The 17,121-nt window shown below is 40.2% G+C and overlaps 1 protein-coding gene and 1 pseudogene across 2 annotated transcripts; one reads left to right on the top strand and one right to left on the bottom strand.

Moving 5' to 3' along the window:
• Positions 1-3,262: 3,262 nt before the first annotated feature.
• LOC146457410 (uncharacterized) lies at positions 3,263-16,935 on the top strand. 2 transcript variants are annotated; one of them, XM_085091987.1, is made up of 2 exons: positions 3,263-3,573; positions 16,108-16,935. In XM_085091987.1, the coding sequence occupies exons 1-2, from the start codon at positions 3,369-3,371 to the stop codon at positions 16,515-16,517; spliced, it is 615 nt and encodes a 204-aa protein (XP_084948113.1). In that variant the 5' UTR covers positions 3,263-3,368; the 3' UTR covers positions 16,518-16,935. The 2 variants fall into 2 exon arrangements, with proteins under 2 accessions (XP_084948113.1, XP_084948112.1); XM_085091986.1 differs by having other exon boundaries at positions 3,277-3,687; positions 16,108-16,928.
• On the bottom strand, positions 8,386-13,947 carry LOC146457411 (uncharacterized protein KIAA1958-like; annotated as a pseudogene).
• Positions 16,936-17,121: the final 186 nt, after the last annotated feature.

Here is a 17,121-nt window from a genome sequence, read left to right on the forward strand (position 1 = left end):
GTTTCGTCCGGGGGTGACAGCGCTTGGGACATGGATAAACCCACCCAGGGACGAAAATCATGTAAACAGCAACAACGGTTACCAAGACGAACTGAAACTCCCCTGTTAACTGAATCTTCCACCAAAATGTAAGACTTTTCTGACTTCTCTTATATAAAAAGTAGATTTTTCTGTGAAAAATAGTATTTGCTTGGGTTTCATACTCACAAGATGAGTTCCTTTCTAGTAACGCCATTTACATAGGAAAGCTCTTGTAAAGACTTGCGCCTTGTTTTCTTGGTGCCAGGGGCACTGAGGGTACCTTTTGTTTAAAGAGCGAATGATGAGGCTAGCGCTAGGTCTTAATGAAAAGCAACGAAGCGTAACATTTCTCAGAAACGCTAACCTCGCATTTTTTCAAGTAAGTGAAAGTGAAACACCGCAACCAAAAGAGGCTCGCATGAAAACGTTTGCGATGGGTACAATCTCGATGCAAGCCTCGAACAATCGCGATAGATTGGTTGTGATACTTTTGCTCCTCGTTTCCTTCGATTTCCTAGTCGGCGATTCCTGTATTCCTCCATGCCAACCGGGGTATGTCTGCTGTGGCGGTGATAGAGTTTGTGCTTTTTCAAGGTGCAGCGGCCATTACTGTGTAGCCCCAAGTCAGTGTTCAAGCGGTGAAAGTTGTGGCCACTCTAGATGCGTGGACCACCCGGACTGTAGTGGCGAGCCGTGCACTCATGAAAGCGACTGCGGTGGAGATTCCTATTGTAGAGGAACGCGTAGATTTTTGTTTGCCACCGGTCATTTCGCCCCAAACTCACAAAATATAGGTTTTGAAAACGTTTCATTGGCTTTTCGTAGCTTTCTGTGTACCTTTTCATGGGCAACTGATCCCTTAAACAATGTACTCATTCCTTGAAATGTCCTTAACTGAACAAAGAGAGAGGGAGAGTTTTTGATTTTTCAAACTGGCTGTACGTCAAAATCAGGTTTTGATCGTATTTAGAGACCCACGAGGAAGTTTAAACCAAAATATTAACCAGAATGTTCCTTGTGTTCCCATCTAGGTTATTTTTGTTCCTTCGAAAGACAGTGATTTCAGTTTAGCAAGATAACACTTTGATCATCAGTTCGAATAACTGAAAATACAAGTCACAGAACGTGTTAGGGAACGAAACCTTATTCCCCGAATTGGCATTCCAAGAATCTAAAAGGGTTTATTGGTAAAGTAAAATTAAGTCACATATTTGACCCTAATAATGCTTCAAAAGATTGAGCTGGTTTTGCGCCAAAGAAAACACTACTCTTTCAAAACAGTTCAAATCAAATTGCAAATTTCTATAAGTAGGTGGTGCTTCGTAAGGTCTGAAAACGGGAATTTATCCGGAGTGAACCGGCCGTTAGGTGCCCTGAATAGTTGGGCTCTGAGACGGAGTCACCGAGCCGAGTCACTGTGCGTCGGCGTGACAAAAATACTATTATTCACCCCAATGTAAGTGAAATTGGTCAATATTTACCTCGCCTCTTTGCGGCTCGGTAAATATCCACCACTGTTCACCTCCACTTCGTTGAATAATTGTTAAATATTGCAAAGACTAGGATGCCATAAGAAAGCTTAGAGCAAGTGGAGTCACCTCTACAGAAGATACTGAAGGTGACGGGGAGAATGAGCTTGGTACAAGTGTTATTCCCCGCCCGTCAAATTTGGCCCAGATCCCATTTCCAGTGCCAAATCTCATTCCCAGTGTATTTCAGTTCCCATTTTATCTCCTTCAGCTCCGTCAGGATCAATAGACGTTAAATAGGCCAAAACTCATGCTGTGGTTCAGGCAGCCTAACGTTTCGGCGAACCTTTGTATGGGCGAATAACAGTCTGACTTGTTTAACGTAGGTGTGTGTCGAATTGGCGTCTGTCACTGTGTTAACGACTTTGATTGCCCCCTTGGAGAACACTGTGTTCACGGAGAATGTAAAACGCCATGACTACCTCAACACCCAAAACGACCAACAAGGCAAACATACTCAAGCTACAACTGTTTTCCTGCCACTTGGTTTCGTTGTTTTCGTTTGTGTGATCGCCATCATCGCTTACATGGAACACCGCGGCCGCCGAAGGATTCCTCTAACTACTGCTGGAGGCGAGCATAGGAACGACACGTCACAACTCCATCAGAGGGAAAACCTACCCCTTCCGAAGCTGTAGGCTCACAAGGAACCTCTGCTGGCTTTTTGTGCACCTTAGACCTAGTATATTATAGTGGTAACCCAATTTTAAATACTTGAAAAATTCCAGAGGCCAAACGATACCCCATATATACCCCGAATTTACAATGACAGTTAGATTCAAACCTCATCGTTCTTGTTTATCTAGCAATGCTCACTCTTGCTAGCTGAATATCTCTGAGACAACACAAGTTTCAAAACAATAAAATCCTGTCGGTAATGCTTATGAGATAGGTGGTGTCGTCGATAACCCCCTACCCCAGACAAGGTGGGTCCTCTTCGAACAAACACTTTATGACCAGTTCCCCAAGTGCATCCCAATTCACGGCATTCGCGGAAGGCAGCTCTTTATTAATTTTTACACTTAATAAACGAAATGATTTGTTATAGTTGTAATATAGCTGATGAATTGTCCGTGTTTAAATAAAGATTATCTCATCTCAGCATCTTAGATTTTACATGAGTGCATTCATTCCGGAAGCCCTGGGCGAAACGAACGCCGCTGAATATATAACCAGAAGTCGTCTTCTTATGCGACGAAGTCGCGAGGAGCGTTTTTCGCCTGATAGGAAGTACCATGCAAGTCTACTGAATATACTGTCCGATAACGATGAAAATGACACCATTTTGGGAAGGTTAAATATTATTTTGCGTTTCGTTGGGCTTGCAGCGACTGAAGAATGGAAAGTGCATCCCTAATAGGCTATGGAATTTTGAGTCGTGCTTTGTGTCAGGATTACAACGCTTGGGGCATGGCCGAACTTATCCAGAGACGAAATCATGATACAACAACGTTACCAAGACGAACTGAAACTCTTCGGTGACCTAAATTTTCCGTCAAAATCTATGACTTTTCTTCCAAGTTCTCTTGTATAAAAAGTAGGTTTTCTGTGAAAAATGGTATTTGCTCAGATTTGATGCTCAGAAATTAAACCGCTACAGAGGTGACTTCCTTCGTAACGTCACTTATATAGGTAAGCTCTTGTAAACACTTGCGCTTTGTTTTCTTGGTGCCAGGGGCACAGAGGTTACCTTTTGTTTAAAGAGCCAATGATGATGCCTAAGGGATAATAGGTCTTGATGAAAAACAACGAAGCGTAACATTACTCAGAAACGCTAAGCTCGCTTCCTTCAAGAAGTGAAAGTAAAACACAGCGACCATGGAGGCTGGCATGAAAACCTTTGCGATGGGTACAATCTCGAAGCAAGCCTCGAACAATCGCGATAGAATGGTTGTGATATTTTTGCTCGTCGCTTCCTTTCCGGTCAGCGATTCCTGTATTCCTCCATGCGGGCCGTATCAAGTCTGCTGTGGTGGTGAATTTTGTGCTTTTTCTTGTGCTGGCCGTTACTGTGTAGACTCAAGTGAGTGTTCAAGTGGTGAAAGTTGCTGCAACTCTGAATGCATAGACTCTCTGGACTGTAGTGGACAGTCATGTTCTGATGATAGTGATTGCGATGGAGAGAGCTGCTGCACAGGTATGCGTAGATTCTAGTTTGCCACCGGTCATTTCGCCCCGAATTCATAATAGATTTTGGAAACGTTTCATTTGCTTTTCGTAGCTGGCTATGTCGGTCAGCTTATCATAGGTAATTGATCCGCTTATCTATGTACTTATTTCTTGCATGATCTGAAAAACCCTGGCAAATCTGTTAACACACAGAGAGTTTTTAAAGTGGCGTTACACAACTTAAAAATCAGGCCGATCGGTATTGACCCATTGCGAGGAGTACTTAACGAGAAAATTTAAAATGATGTTCCTTTTGTTCTTAGATTGGTTTTTGTTCTTTTGAAAGACATCAAGCTAACATTTTGATCTGTTTGGAGTCTTAAGCTGAAAATACAACTCGCAGAACGTGTTAGGGAACTTGAATCTTATCCCCCAAATTCTGAGATATCGTCGGCTTTCCGAAAATTCTATCGGGCCTTTTTTAGCGACTTAAAATTAAGTTACATATTTGATCTTCCGAAAACAAATATGTTTGAAGTGGTGATTGTGCTAAGCTCTAAACTATAGTTTTTCAAAACAATTTCATCCAAATTCGAATTTGTGAGGTCGTTCAAGGCTTTGCGGACGGAAATTCAACCGAAAGGAACCGTAAGGTGCTCTGAATAGTTGGGTTCCGAAACGGACTCACCGAGCAGAAGTCGGCGTAAATTAATCGTCGGGACGAGTTTTACTCGGTTTTCTTCGTCCCACACTGCCATTTTCTACCTCTAGGGGTCCGAGCATGTATTTAGGGTATTGTTGAGCACTCGCCTGGCTTTGAGCGGAAGGAACCAAGACTCTAAGAAGACTGATCACATTTTCAGGTTCGTCTCTTTACTTGACAACTAACAACTCACAATCTTCAACTAACTCTGAGAACTGAGAACTGACACTCTAAAACAAAAGCACAAGCTCGAATGTTCGCGATTAAATACTCTAATTTGTAGACATGTTTTGGTTTACTGACCGTGGAAACTTACAGAATCCTGTTTACCACTCAACTAAGAAAACCCAAATAAACCTAAACGACCACACATTAAAATAAAAAGCATCCAATGAAAATCTTGGAAAGAACGACAGTTCAAAGACAACACACTAAGGATCAGCAAGAATTGCCAAGCATGTCTATCTCGAGAGCTATTGTTAACATACCAAAATAACAACAACAACAACATTTTATTGAAATTTAGAAATATAACTAATTATATGACTTTTCCCCCGCAAATAGCTTATGAACTAATCGAGGCAGGGAGATCTGAGGACAAATTACAAGTACAAAGTTAATCTGTATATAGATGGACTAAACAACAGTGAAGACACTACTATACAGTGAAAAGGATAAACTAACATAAAACAAAGCAAATACATTAAAGTTACGAAGACAAGCTAACCTAAAGTCTTAAATAACTTAGTAAGACGGGAGACTTTGACATAACCATCTTCTGACCACAAGAAATTTAGTAATAATTCCTTTATCTTTTTGCGAAAGGACGAAAGTTTGAGTAGTTTAATCGAATGAGGAGTAGAGTTCCAAATTTGGGCACCGATTCTCGAGAAAAAGGCATACATTTTATCGGTTCTAGAAAACTTAACATAGAGCATTAACACATAACATTAACATTATCAATTTTGCCCAAATTTTCATCTTTATACTATACACTATGGGATAAAGGTATGTCATCGTGCAGGGTTGTGTTGTGTTGTGTTGTATTCTGTTGTACAGTCAAACCTGTATTAAGCGGACACCTTCGATACCCTTGCTAGTGTCCGCTTAATACAGGGTGTCGGCTGAAAACAGGGATCTTAGAATTCGTCTTAAAAGAGTTATATTTATTTAATGTTCCTCAGTATTTTAAAAAATGCCTTGAACGGATCAAATACCATTCCCGTGAACGGAAAGTTGTTTGGCAGACCGAAAACCAGATCGGGTTTATTCACCAGCAGAAAAATCTACTGTACACCCAAACGAAATAACAGACCTTATTGAAGTAGTGGGCGCGTTCCAAAGCTCATGGCCATGTGGTTACTTAACCAAGCTTTTAAAGAGCCCTACAAACCCAGGAAAAGTACTTGAAAGAGGGTAAGCAAATCGGGGAGTATCGTTTGGAGCTACCTACTCTGCGAGCATTGGTTTCAGTCTCCACTGGGAGTTCTCTCCCTTTCGTAGCGTAGTTTCCGGTAGGAGAAACCACTGCTCGCAGCATATCGCAGGGTAGGAGCTACCCTTCGAGTACATTTTTCAAGGGGATACGTTTTCGTGTAACTTGTTGAGACAGAAATTGATGAAGGATTTGTATTATGTAATTAGTTTAACAGACACGTCTCTAGGTACACGAATTTCCTGTTTGCCACATATTTCCTCTTTGTTTTAAAAAGTGTCTACAATGATGTGACAGATCTTTTTAAATGACCGATCTATTAAAACGTGGACAAGAAACATGCATCATTTTTGCAGTGTCCGTTTAATACAGGTTTTTAACAATAGAAAGGACCATAAAAGTCAAGTTTAAGGTGTCCGCGTCCGCTTAATGTAGGGGGAAAAAGATGGGACTTGTGCTGCTGTCCTCTTAATAGAGGGTGTCAGCTTAATCTGGGGTCCGCTTGATACAGGTAGTGTTTTGTTAGTTGGGTATGTTTGTTTGAAGTGTTGTGGTGAGTAGGTATGTTTTGCTATTTTATTGTGCTTGTGTTGTGTCCTATTGTGTTGTCCTTGTCCTGTCTTGTGTATGACAATCAATGGGTTCTACGAATAACAAAAGAGGAGGGTTCATTCTGTATACCGTGCGTTAGGTTGACGGATTCCGCCCAAACCATCCGGGTGGTGTCGCACTTATATAGGCAAATAACAATAGCTTGATGGCAAACCAATCACAGGCGAGTGACGTCATCACGTATTAACCAACAGGAGAACAAGCAAGAGAATAATTAATGCAAAGAACTTGACATAATTGAAAGTGGATTAACATAAGTGACTGAACAAAAAGAAAGAAAATGTAAACAGACCAGCTATAATGTCGAAAATATTCGCGTTTGGTAAACTCTGCCGCTAGATAAGAATAAAAAGGATTCGCGTAAGATATTTATGATGTGTTGAGCTATTGAAAGACAAGTATTCAATCACGGATTCTCCGGAAAATCGACCTAAAACAACCTTTGCTTCAGTCTTCGCAAGTTGGTTTCTCGGCGAATTCGGTTCGCTGGTGTGTTGACGTAATTGCAAATCAGCTGTGTTCTTTTGCTGTTGAGTAAACCGCAACTGCCTTCCAGTTGATCCCTTCAAAAGTACAAAGTTTTCCGTTTGATTCCCATACGAAGCTTAAAGCATCGTACAGTGATGATTTATAGCTTGCGCGCGGCAATTTTTGGATCGACTCAAATTCGTGGCAATAGGCGAGAACCGAGAAATACGTGCACTCCTTTCTGGTCTCAAATTCAATAAAATAGCAAAAATAGAGCAATAATTGAGTTCATTCCTTTCGGGTCTTAAATTCGTGAAAATAGCCAAAAATCGAGCAATAACTTCACTCCTTCCTTGTTTCAAAATTCCTAAAAATAGTTTAAAATCGGGAAATAAATTCATTCCTTGCTGATGTAAATCTCGTGAAAATTGACAAAAATCGACAGCCAAAAATCGAGAATTACGGTTATTCCTTTCTGGGTTTAAAATTCTTGAAATTGGCCAAAAATCGAAAACAAGTTCATTACCTCCTGCTCTAAATTTCTTGGACATAGGAACAAAAAATCGAGTAATAAGTTCATTCCTTTCTCCTCTCAAATTCGTAAAGGTAGTAAAAAAAAGATCAAAAATCGATAAACAAGTTCATTCCTTTCTGTTCTCAAAATAGCGAAAATGGCCAAAAATCAAGCCATACATTCACTCCTTTTAGGTCTCAAATTCGTGAAAAAAGCCAAAATCGTGCAGTATGTTCACTCCTTTTCTGGTCTCAAATTCGACAAAAATAATTTAAACTCGAGCAAGAAGTTCATTTCTTTCTCCACAAAAATCCGTGAAAATGGTCAAATCTCGAGAAACAAGTTTATTCCTTTATGCTCTCAATTTCATGAAAATAGTGAAAAATCGAGCTAAAGTAAGTTCATTTTTTTTTTCGGGCTAATTTTCGTAACAATGGCGAAAAATTAACCTATAAATCATAGCTTTTTGGTCGCAAAGTCGAGAAAATAGCTAAAAAGGGAGCCATCAGCTCAATACTCTCTGGTCTTTTCATATCCTAATTAATACTATACACTGAATTTTCGCAAATGTTTTCTCCTCATACTATATATAGAGATTACTTCATGCTGGTTGGTGAGTGCGTACGATTTTTATTCACGAGTTGTGAAGAATCGCAAACAAACGAGTGAGCGCAGCGAACGAGTACGTTTGCGATTCTTTACAACGAGTGAATAAAAATCGTACAAGCGAACCAACCATGAGGTAATTTGTTTATTATACATGTACTGAGATATTACAAAATAATGCTAACAACTATCAATTGCGCGGGGAAATCAACACAAAGACCACAACGAGTTGCGAATGATTTTATTCGAGCAAACTGAACGTACAAAACTTCCTACAACATTAAAGCTATTCAATGACTCTGAAGAAAGTGGAACAAAGTCTACTTTTAAACGATTCATTAACTTTAAATAACAATGAAAATTTTCAGCCTTAAATATCGCCGTTCAAAACCGCAACTAAGATATAAAATTTGAAAAAGTTGACTGTTTTGTAAATCTAATTATAGTAATGCATGCATTCTAATCAGAGTCAGAGTCCAGTACTTTTAGCCTTTTGTACCTCTTTGGAGAAGACTTCACCTCAACTTCTTGGATTGCCAACTTCGGCGATTGATTGAGGATGTTAATAGAAATGCTGAATTGACCTCCATGAATAACAGCGCCCGTGAAAAGCGACATCGCTTGTTGCCGCCGAGCGACCCGCTGAGCTAGCTGAATAGTCCATGGGCCAGAGAGTGAAACCCTCCCCCCATCTCGGGATTTTTGCAGACATGTATCATTTTAAACCTCTACCCAAGGGTATTCCAAAAATCGATGTTTGCACTTGATTGATTGGTGGGTGTGGCCGTACGGCGCCATTCTTTATTTTAATCAAAGTGCCACAGGCTACCCAACTCGGAATTTTACAAACAATCTTAGTAAAAGCTATTATCCATGGAATTAATACACAAAACTACGCATACTTACTCTTCTCCATCCCCTCTGTTAGATGATACTTCAACTTTGACTTTTAAGCTCCAAAGTTGACTACTGCGCATGTCACAAAGTTCATTCGCCCTGTGCAAGGGGTATATGTGAAGTGATGCATAAGAATTACTCACGTTTCCTTGCTGTAAATAAAACAGAGCAGTTACGCACCTTTACTAGATTTAGTAGATTGCAACCTCTTCAGATTCACTAGAAACCATCAGTATGATTTGCTTGTCTCTCGATGTAGTCACTGGCTGTGGTCCGCAACGTATTGACTTCTTACTGCTAGTCTTCATCAGGTGATTGGGTCGACTGGTTACGCGTTACCATCGTAAGCAGACCATTGTGCTACAAATAGTAAAAGTGATCAATGTTCGTCACCCAGTTTGTCCATGGTAAATTTAAGAACAGATCCGCGCTTTCAAATACAGCATCAGACATGTTGTCGTAATCGAGACTGCTGTCATGTTCATCGTCGGGCGTGACCAGGGGGCTGGCTAATACATCTGCCAGTTCTTGAGGCATCAGATTGCCGGCAGTCCAGAATATTTCAAGTTGTCCGTTATTGTCAATGGTCCAGCCATGTCCATCAGGTCCGGCCGGGGGGATACTTGGTGTTGGGTCGTCTGCTTTTCGTCCATATAAGAGTTTGATAGTTAACTCTTCGGATATGCATTCGTAGGCTCTCGCGATAAGGAGGAAGAAGACTTATATCCACTCCGTCGTAGCTTGTCAGCACCATCCCTGGCTTCGTACTGGACCTCTCAATAAACTTTTCATGTCTTGGGTAGCTGATGTCAGCCGACTTGCTGCCACACATTAGGCACGTAAACTTCTCCAGATCTTCAAATACGCACTACGTCAACAGATGTCCCCAAGGCATGGAATGTGGGCAGAAACTCGGAATGCTTTTTAAGGAGTTTCAGGGGCGTCACTTTCCCATTTCCTGCGAACGCGCTTGTAGTATCGCAACCAGTAAATGCGTGCAGGGCTGTGAGGGCAAGATTGACATCAACTCCGAGATCTCTTGCAACTGCATGGATATTCAAGAGACGTCACTTGTCACCCGTCGCTTGTTTACTTCGTTACACAAAAACCTTTTCCAGTCACGAGGAACTTTGGCAGACGGTCCTTTCACTGGGTGTGCCTTAGCAGAACCACTTTGAGATCGTTCTACTCCTTTAATTGAACAGGGATGATAGGAGTCCGTCACAAAGTCAACACGCTGTGCCCGTCGGCGTGGGAGCTGATTAAGAACACTTTTATCATGAGCCTGAGGCTCAGGGGACTGGTTGACCAGCCCCTATGTATTTGACATTAAATAAATTATCTTATCTAGCTCTCCAAATGTGCTTGGAAGGGAAACCATTGCCTGCTGAACCGCATTCCCGTCTATGATGTAGCAATCAAATGCCATGGTGGGTCTCTGTACCAAGTGCGATTTCTCTCCTCGGGAATGCATCAACTTCGACTTGTCAGTCTTTATCAGAGCACCATCTGCAGTAGCCAGTGCCCAAGGGACCTGGCCCAACGGATAACTCAGCACGTTTTCCAAGCTAACTTGATGCTCTAGCGCCAGTATTACCAGTTGCCCAAAGACGTTTCTCTCTGCTTTTATTTCTATGTTTCTTCTTTCCTTTCCGCAGACCATTGATGATTTTGCTTGGGTAGCAACGTTTTGATATTCTGTTTCTTTACTGGAGAGTGAAAGGTGGTCTTCTTCTCTACTAGTCTTTTCTGGACAAATTCCCGATGGGCCTTCTTTCCGATGTCATCAGCCATCAGTATGTTACTTTCGACATCTTGGGGCACAATAGCGCCGAATGAAAGACATTATAGCGCATCTTTGTTTTCGATGGTGAATGGATTAGTGAAATTACTAATGGCTTGTAAAACACTGCATGTGCCTTGATTGCTCTTCACAATTTGCGATCCTCTCACTTCCTTGTGCGATGTAGCCTCCTGGCTGTCCATACTTGCAATCTCTTTGGTGACTTGCAGATAGCTCGTTCTTGTGTGCCCTGTACGACACCATCTGCAGTACACCGAATGGTTCCTGCTAAAACCAACAATGCGGCCGTGAGGCGGTTGATTTTTTGCTCGATGGTGATGTCAACATTGTTCCTGGATGATGGTACATCCGATCTGTTGAAGCTGAAGCCATTGCGTTTCAACAATTCCTCCGCTCCGGGATGTGAATTTTACAGGTTTAACATAATTACCAGGTAGAGTGGGGAGTACCTTGCATAGTTGGGATGATCGAGGCTAAAGAACAGGCTGTACATCTTCTGAAGGCTTGCAAGATGAAGCATTAGATTGTTCTGTTTGGTAATAAAAAATTATATAATGGAAATAACGCCTTGAAGTGTGTAAGAAACCTCATACCTCATTTGGGTTGTGCGTACTCGATAGTTTTTTTCTGACATGCAAATGATCTCGAGAAACACATTTTCAAACAAAATCATATGCATTACAAGACTTTGAAAAGGACTGATTTATCGACTGAGGTGAGATTATTTGCTATAATATCTAATTGTTATATAGATGTAATACATTTAATCAATCATAAAATATCTTAGCAAATGAAAGAAAGCAGCATCAGAGAACAAAAACTTACCTGTCCGCTTTTCCAAAATGGCTGATTAGAAATCCGACTGTTAAAAGGATTATTGGATGGCCGAAAACTGAGCAATGCGTCTTGGGAAGCCGCACGAAAAGTATTTGAGGCACTAAATTGTCGGGCGAGGTTTTTTTTGTGCCAGATCTCCCCCAAATCACTCGCAAACCTTGAACAACTGTGGTTTTGTTTAAATTTATTGGCATTCCCTAGAAAGCGTAGTAATCATCTCGGGTGCATATTTAAGACACCAATAGCCACGAACTATCGTGGAAAGCAGTTCCGGTGCTTAATAATGCCGCGTTGTTTACGAAATTCCCACATCTAATAAATTTGAGTGATTATGCAGAGTTTCTGTGCGACACGATCGTATACATAATCTTATACAGTATAGGTATAAGCTGAATGAAATTTGTGACATGCGCAGTAGTCAACTTTGGAGCTTAAAAGTCAAAGTTGAGGTATCATCTAACAGAGGGGATGGAGAAGAGTAATTATGCGTAGTGTTGTGTATTAATTCCATGGATAATAGCTTTTACAAAGATTGTTTGTAAAATTCCGGGTTGGGTAGCCTGTGGCACTTTGATTAAAATAAAGAATGGTGCCGTACGGCCACACCCACCAATCGATCGAGTGCAAACATCGATTTTTGGAATACCCTTGGGTAGAGGTTTAAAATGATACATGTCTGCAAAAATCCCGAGATGGGGAGAGGGTTTCACTTTCTGGCCCATGGACTAGAAGGATCAGTGGAGCATCGGCTCCAACTTGAGATGAATTAGTTTTCTCTAAGCTATGCACATTCCCGGACATCAGTTGACTTAAAGTACGAGACATTTTTACTTGCTGTTTTTCAGAAACTACAGAATAATTTGTCTCACTTTGAAGATTTTTTTGTCCCGACAGTTGAATAATATCTGTCGCTGGGATGTCGTTTCTTGTTAAAGTTTGGATCATTGTTTTGCGACCGCTATGGTTCTTTGCATTGGGCCCCAGCCCAAATTCAGCTTGTTCACGCCAACGGCTGACTTTTTAAACCATGGTTTAGAACAATCTTGTTTTTTACAGTTATTTACTGCTAGATAACATGGCACGTTGTTGTCGTTCATTTCCGACTGTCTTTTCTCCGCGTAGAATTTGTAAACAGTGACGGGATCTCTTTCACTTCCCTGAACCGAAAACATTTTCGGATTTATTTGCCTGACATCTCTGGGATTTTCTCCGGTTCGAGTCTTAGTTTGTCTCTCAGTATACTCTAAAAATTCCTCGCCATTTGTAGTTTGGCGTAGTTGCACATCGCCCCAACACATGTCTCTGTGTTCCTTACAACCACGGAGACCGAAATAGACTGTGTTGTTTAACCAAACTGTATTCAGTAGAGCCTCAGGAGTTGACTTTCCTAACAATCCTTTGTCACACAGCAGTTTTATGTCTTCCTCTGTGAGGGGAACTGAAGCGTTTGGCTTATCGCCTTTGCCTTTCTTCTTGAGATCTCTTTGTTTTGATTTTAATGCTGTTCATGCTCTTTCAAACTCGACGTCTCTCATAATGCTGTAGCCGTAATTCTTCTTCTTTACAGCGCTTACCAATAACACGCGACCCATCGCCTTCAAAAGACTTCGACAAAGTTGCGTTTTGGTGGACGTCAATCAAAAGAAAAGCCGTTGAAATTATTTTCAGTTCTGACAAGATTCCAAGGTAACCTGGTAAGAAACTGAGAATTTTTGCTTCGCTAAGAGAAGGTAAACTTTATTTAAATTGATTTCCCAGCTAGATCAAGGGAAAATAAAAGGTATTTTTGAATTAAAAAATTTAATGTTCACTGCACGTGATAACTTGCTCACTTGCACGCATCGCTGATTTTGCAAAATTATTTATACGCGTAGCGATTTCAAATGTTTCAGAAAAAATACGGCTTCGTCTAAACAATGCCCATTCTTTTAGATAAACTGGCTTGGAAATCAACTTCATAAAGTTTACCATCTGTCAGCAGATAAAACTGTCAATTTCTTGGTTCTGTTGCTTTGAATTGCTGTCTGAATTCAAAATAATTTCAACGGCTTTTCTATGATTGACGTCCACCAAAACGCAAACTTTATCGGAGTCTTTTGAAGGCGATAGGTCGCGTCTTACTGGTAACCGCTATAAATACCGTTCAAAACTGGTCATCATAGCACGCAAGGAAGTGGGTTCGTAATCTTCGTTGTTTTCTTTCTTTCTTACTGTTATGATAAATTCGCTGATGAATGAACTCAGTTCGTGTGGGGGAATTTCTTCTACAGGCCTTGACTCATCCTTTAGCCTCAAAAACTCCTTAAGCAGAGCAACATTCTGTTCAGTTTTCTTCCTGGTGTTTTCGTTTTCTTGTCCTTCAATAAATTCCTCTACTGAAGTTGTATCTGCAAACCTTGAATTGCTCGTCATGGTTTCCTTTTGCCTAGTGACGCCGTCAGTGAAAGGCGGGAAAATCGATACGATTTTTGTCACTAGTGAAAACTTTCGTCTGCGGCTTGTGATTGGTCATACGGTATTTTTCACCAGTGAGAAAAATCGTACAACCAATCAGATTGCGTGTACTCTGTAACTCAACATTTTTATTTGACATACTCATTTTGCTGTAAATCTCAGTACATATATAATAAACTATGATGTTCGGCCCAATTTTCATCTTAAAACTATACAGATTCTGGCCTAACTTTCGTCCTAATACTATACGTTATCGCTTTTCGCTAATTAACATCGATTCACGATAATTAACATCTCAATACTAACTTCCTAATATTGATATTCTAATACTATACACGATGCATTTTGGTCTAATTTTCATTTTTATAATTTACACTATGGATTTTGGCCCAATTTTTATCTCAATACTACACACTATCGATTTTGGCCTAATTTTCATCCTAATACTATACACTATGGATTTTGCCCTATTTATGTTTTAATACTGTACACTATACACTATGGATTTTGGCCTAATGTTCATCCTAATTCTATACAATATGGATTTTGCCCTATTTATATTTTAATACTATACACTATGCATTTTGGCCTAATTTTCATCCTCATACTATACACTGCATCTTGGCCCAATTTTCATCCTAATTCTATACACTATGCATTCTGGCCTAATTTTCACAGTAATACTATACACTTTGCAGTTTTGCCTAACTCTCATGCTTTTACTATACACGATGGATTTTCCATAAATTTTTAATCCAAATACTTTACACTATGGTTTTTGGCCTAATTTTCATTCTAATACGATATACACTGGGGATTTTGCAATGATTTTTGATATGATACGATACACTATAGGTTTTGGCCTAATTCACTGCAAGAAAAATTGGATTTGCTCTTTTTTTGATTTGTATCAAAGATGAGGTCAAATATATTAACATTTTTGACAACACATTTGATGCGCATCAAAAATACGTCAAATATGTGACGCCTTTACATATACCTTTGACTCGAATCGAAAGTGAGTTCAAATGTATTTACAACTTTGACCCTACCTTTGACCATAGTTAACTGAGGGACTGGTTAGAAAAGCTGACCATGAAAACAATGGTGCTGCAATTTATGTTGGAAGGGTCGCGACCCTGCACAATCCTTTGTTTTAACGTTCACACTACAGTTGAATAAAAGTTTCTATTGGTCAGCTGCTCTAACACATTTCAAATTCTACTGTTGTTTGTGCTGGGTCAAGGCCAAAAAGGCAAACAAAAACATATAACAAAGAAGTTTGTCAGGTTTCATAAGTAATGCCTTTAATTAACTGTGCTTTGACGCGCGTCAAATTGAAATCAAATGTGTGATGTCAAATGTAGCACAACTTTGACTCCGCCTATGACGCACATCAAAGGTGGATCAAATATGTGATATCTTTACAAATATCTTTGATTCGAATCAAATTTGACTACACCTTTAAAGCGCGTGAATCAGATGCGGCCTTTGTCACCTGTGATTCGAATCAAAGGTAGCCTTTGACATTCTTTGACCACACATTTGATGTTGCGCAAAGGCGTTTTCTCGTGCAGTGATTTTCACCGTAATACTATGCACTATTTATTGTGCCCTAACTTTCATCCTAATACTATACACAATGGATTTAGGCCTAATTGTTTTTCCAATACAATACACTATAAATTGTGTTCTAATTGTTTTAATCCTAACATTATACACTATGGGTTTTGGCCCAATTTGCGTCCTAATACTTTACCTGATGGATTTTGGCCCAATTTTCATCCTAATACTTTACACTATGGATTTTGGTCTAATTTTTTTAATTCTAATAGTATACACTGGATTTTTCCCTAATTCTCATGCCGATGCTATTTGATTTTGGCCCACGTTATATCCTATATACACTATGGATTTTGGCCCAATTTTCATCCTAATACTATACACTTTGGATTTTGGCTAAATTTTCATCCTAATACTATACACTATGATTTTGGCCCAGTGTTCATCCTAATTCTATACACTGGATTTTGCCCTATTTATATCCTTATACTATACACTATTCATTTTCTGCAAACCCTTGTATGGGCGAATAACATTTCGAACTTGTTAATATAGGTACGTGTACAATTGGTAGCTGTAACTGTGTCCATGACTCTGAGTGCCCAGATGGAGAATACTGTTGTGACGGAGAATGTTCCAGCGATGACTGCCCTACCACCAACACCCAAAACAGCCAACAAGGCAAGAATACTGTGGCAAGTGTTTTCCTGTCATTCGGATTCGTTATATTTGTTTGTATGATCGCCATCTTTGCTTACGTGGAACACCGTGGCCGCCGAAAGTTTCCTCTAAACTGGAGGGTAGTATTTGCAAGACATGACGAAACTGGCAAGGATGCCGTTCCTAATAGTCCTTCAGAGGGAAAACTTGCCTCCTCCGATACTGTAAGCTCAGAAGGAGCCTCTGCTGACCTAAATGCACGTCAGACCTGTTATGGTACTGTCCAAATTTTAAACACTTCATAACTGTCAGGAGTGCACAACGACAATATTCAAAGGGGCAGTGTCACCTATTTTTAGCGTCCATATGAATAGCCAGAAAATATATTCCTATCGGTGGATCGTTAAAATAATGGTTCAGTTTTCTTAACAACCCTTCTAGTACACAGAAACTGGATACAACTTGAAAAAATTGGCGAACGTTTTCAAGTTCTTCCTGTATTTTGGAGAAATCACTAAAAAAACTTATTATGGTACATTCCTTCTCAGTGACATCACTTAGAATTTTTCTCTCAGAGCTCTAAGCGCAATTTCGTGTTAGGGGTCAGGTTCTTAGTCAAATATTTCGTACCCTGCGAGCAGAGGCCCTTCGATCTTCCAAGATAAGTCGGGAAGAGGATAGGACCTCTGCGAGCCGCCTCGACTTTCTTTGACTTATCTAGGAAGATCAAAGGGCCTCTGCTCGCAGGGTAGAAATTCACGAGCGTAAACAATGAACTTTGGGCGCGTATTTAGTCAGCAATTTCTAGTAACACACATGCGCACTGAGCCGAAACTGCGAAAACTGGTTTCCAACCGGACTGACTCATCCGCTTCGGTGGATGAGCGGCAAATCAAAGAAAGTCGAGGC

The sequence above is a fragment of the Pavona decussata genome, unplaced genomic scaffold (genome assembly GCF_977016875.1).
Source record: "Pavona decussata unplaced genomic scaffold, jaPavDecu1.1 SCAFFOLD_244, whole genome shotgun sequence".
NCBI lineage: Eukaryota > Metazoa > Cnidaria > Anthozoa > Scleractinia > Agariciidae > Pavona > Pavona decussata.

What these genes read in the sequence shown, in the direction of transcription:
- LOC146457410 (XM_085091986.1), top strand. Translation starts at nt 3,369, where the DNA reads ATGGAGGCTGGCATGAAAACCTTTGCGATGGGTACAATCTCGAAGCAA. An exon ending in TGGAGAGAGCTGCTGCACAG is followed by an intron (nt 3,688 to 16,107) that starts GTATGCGTAGAT and finishes TTGTTAATATAG; the next exon opens with GTACGTGTACAATTGGTAGC.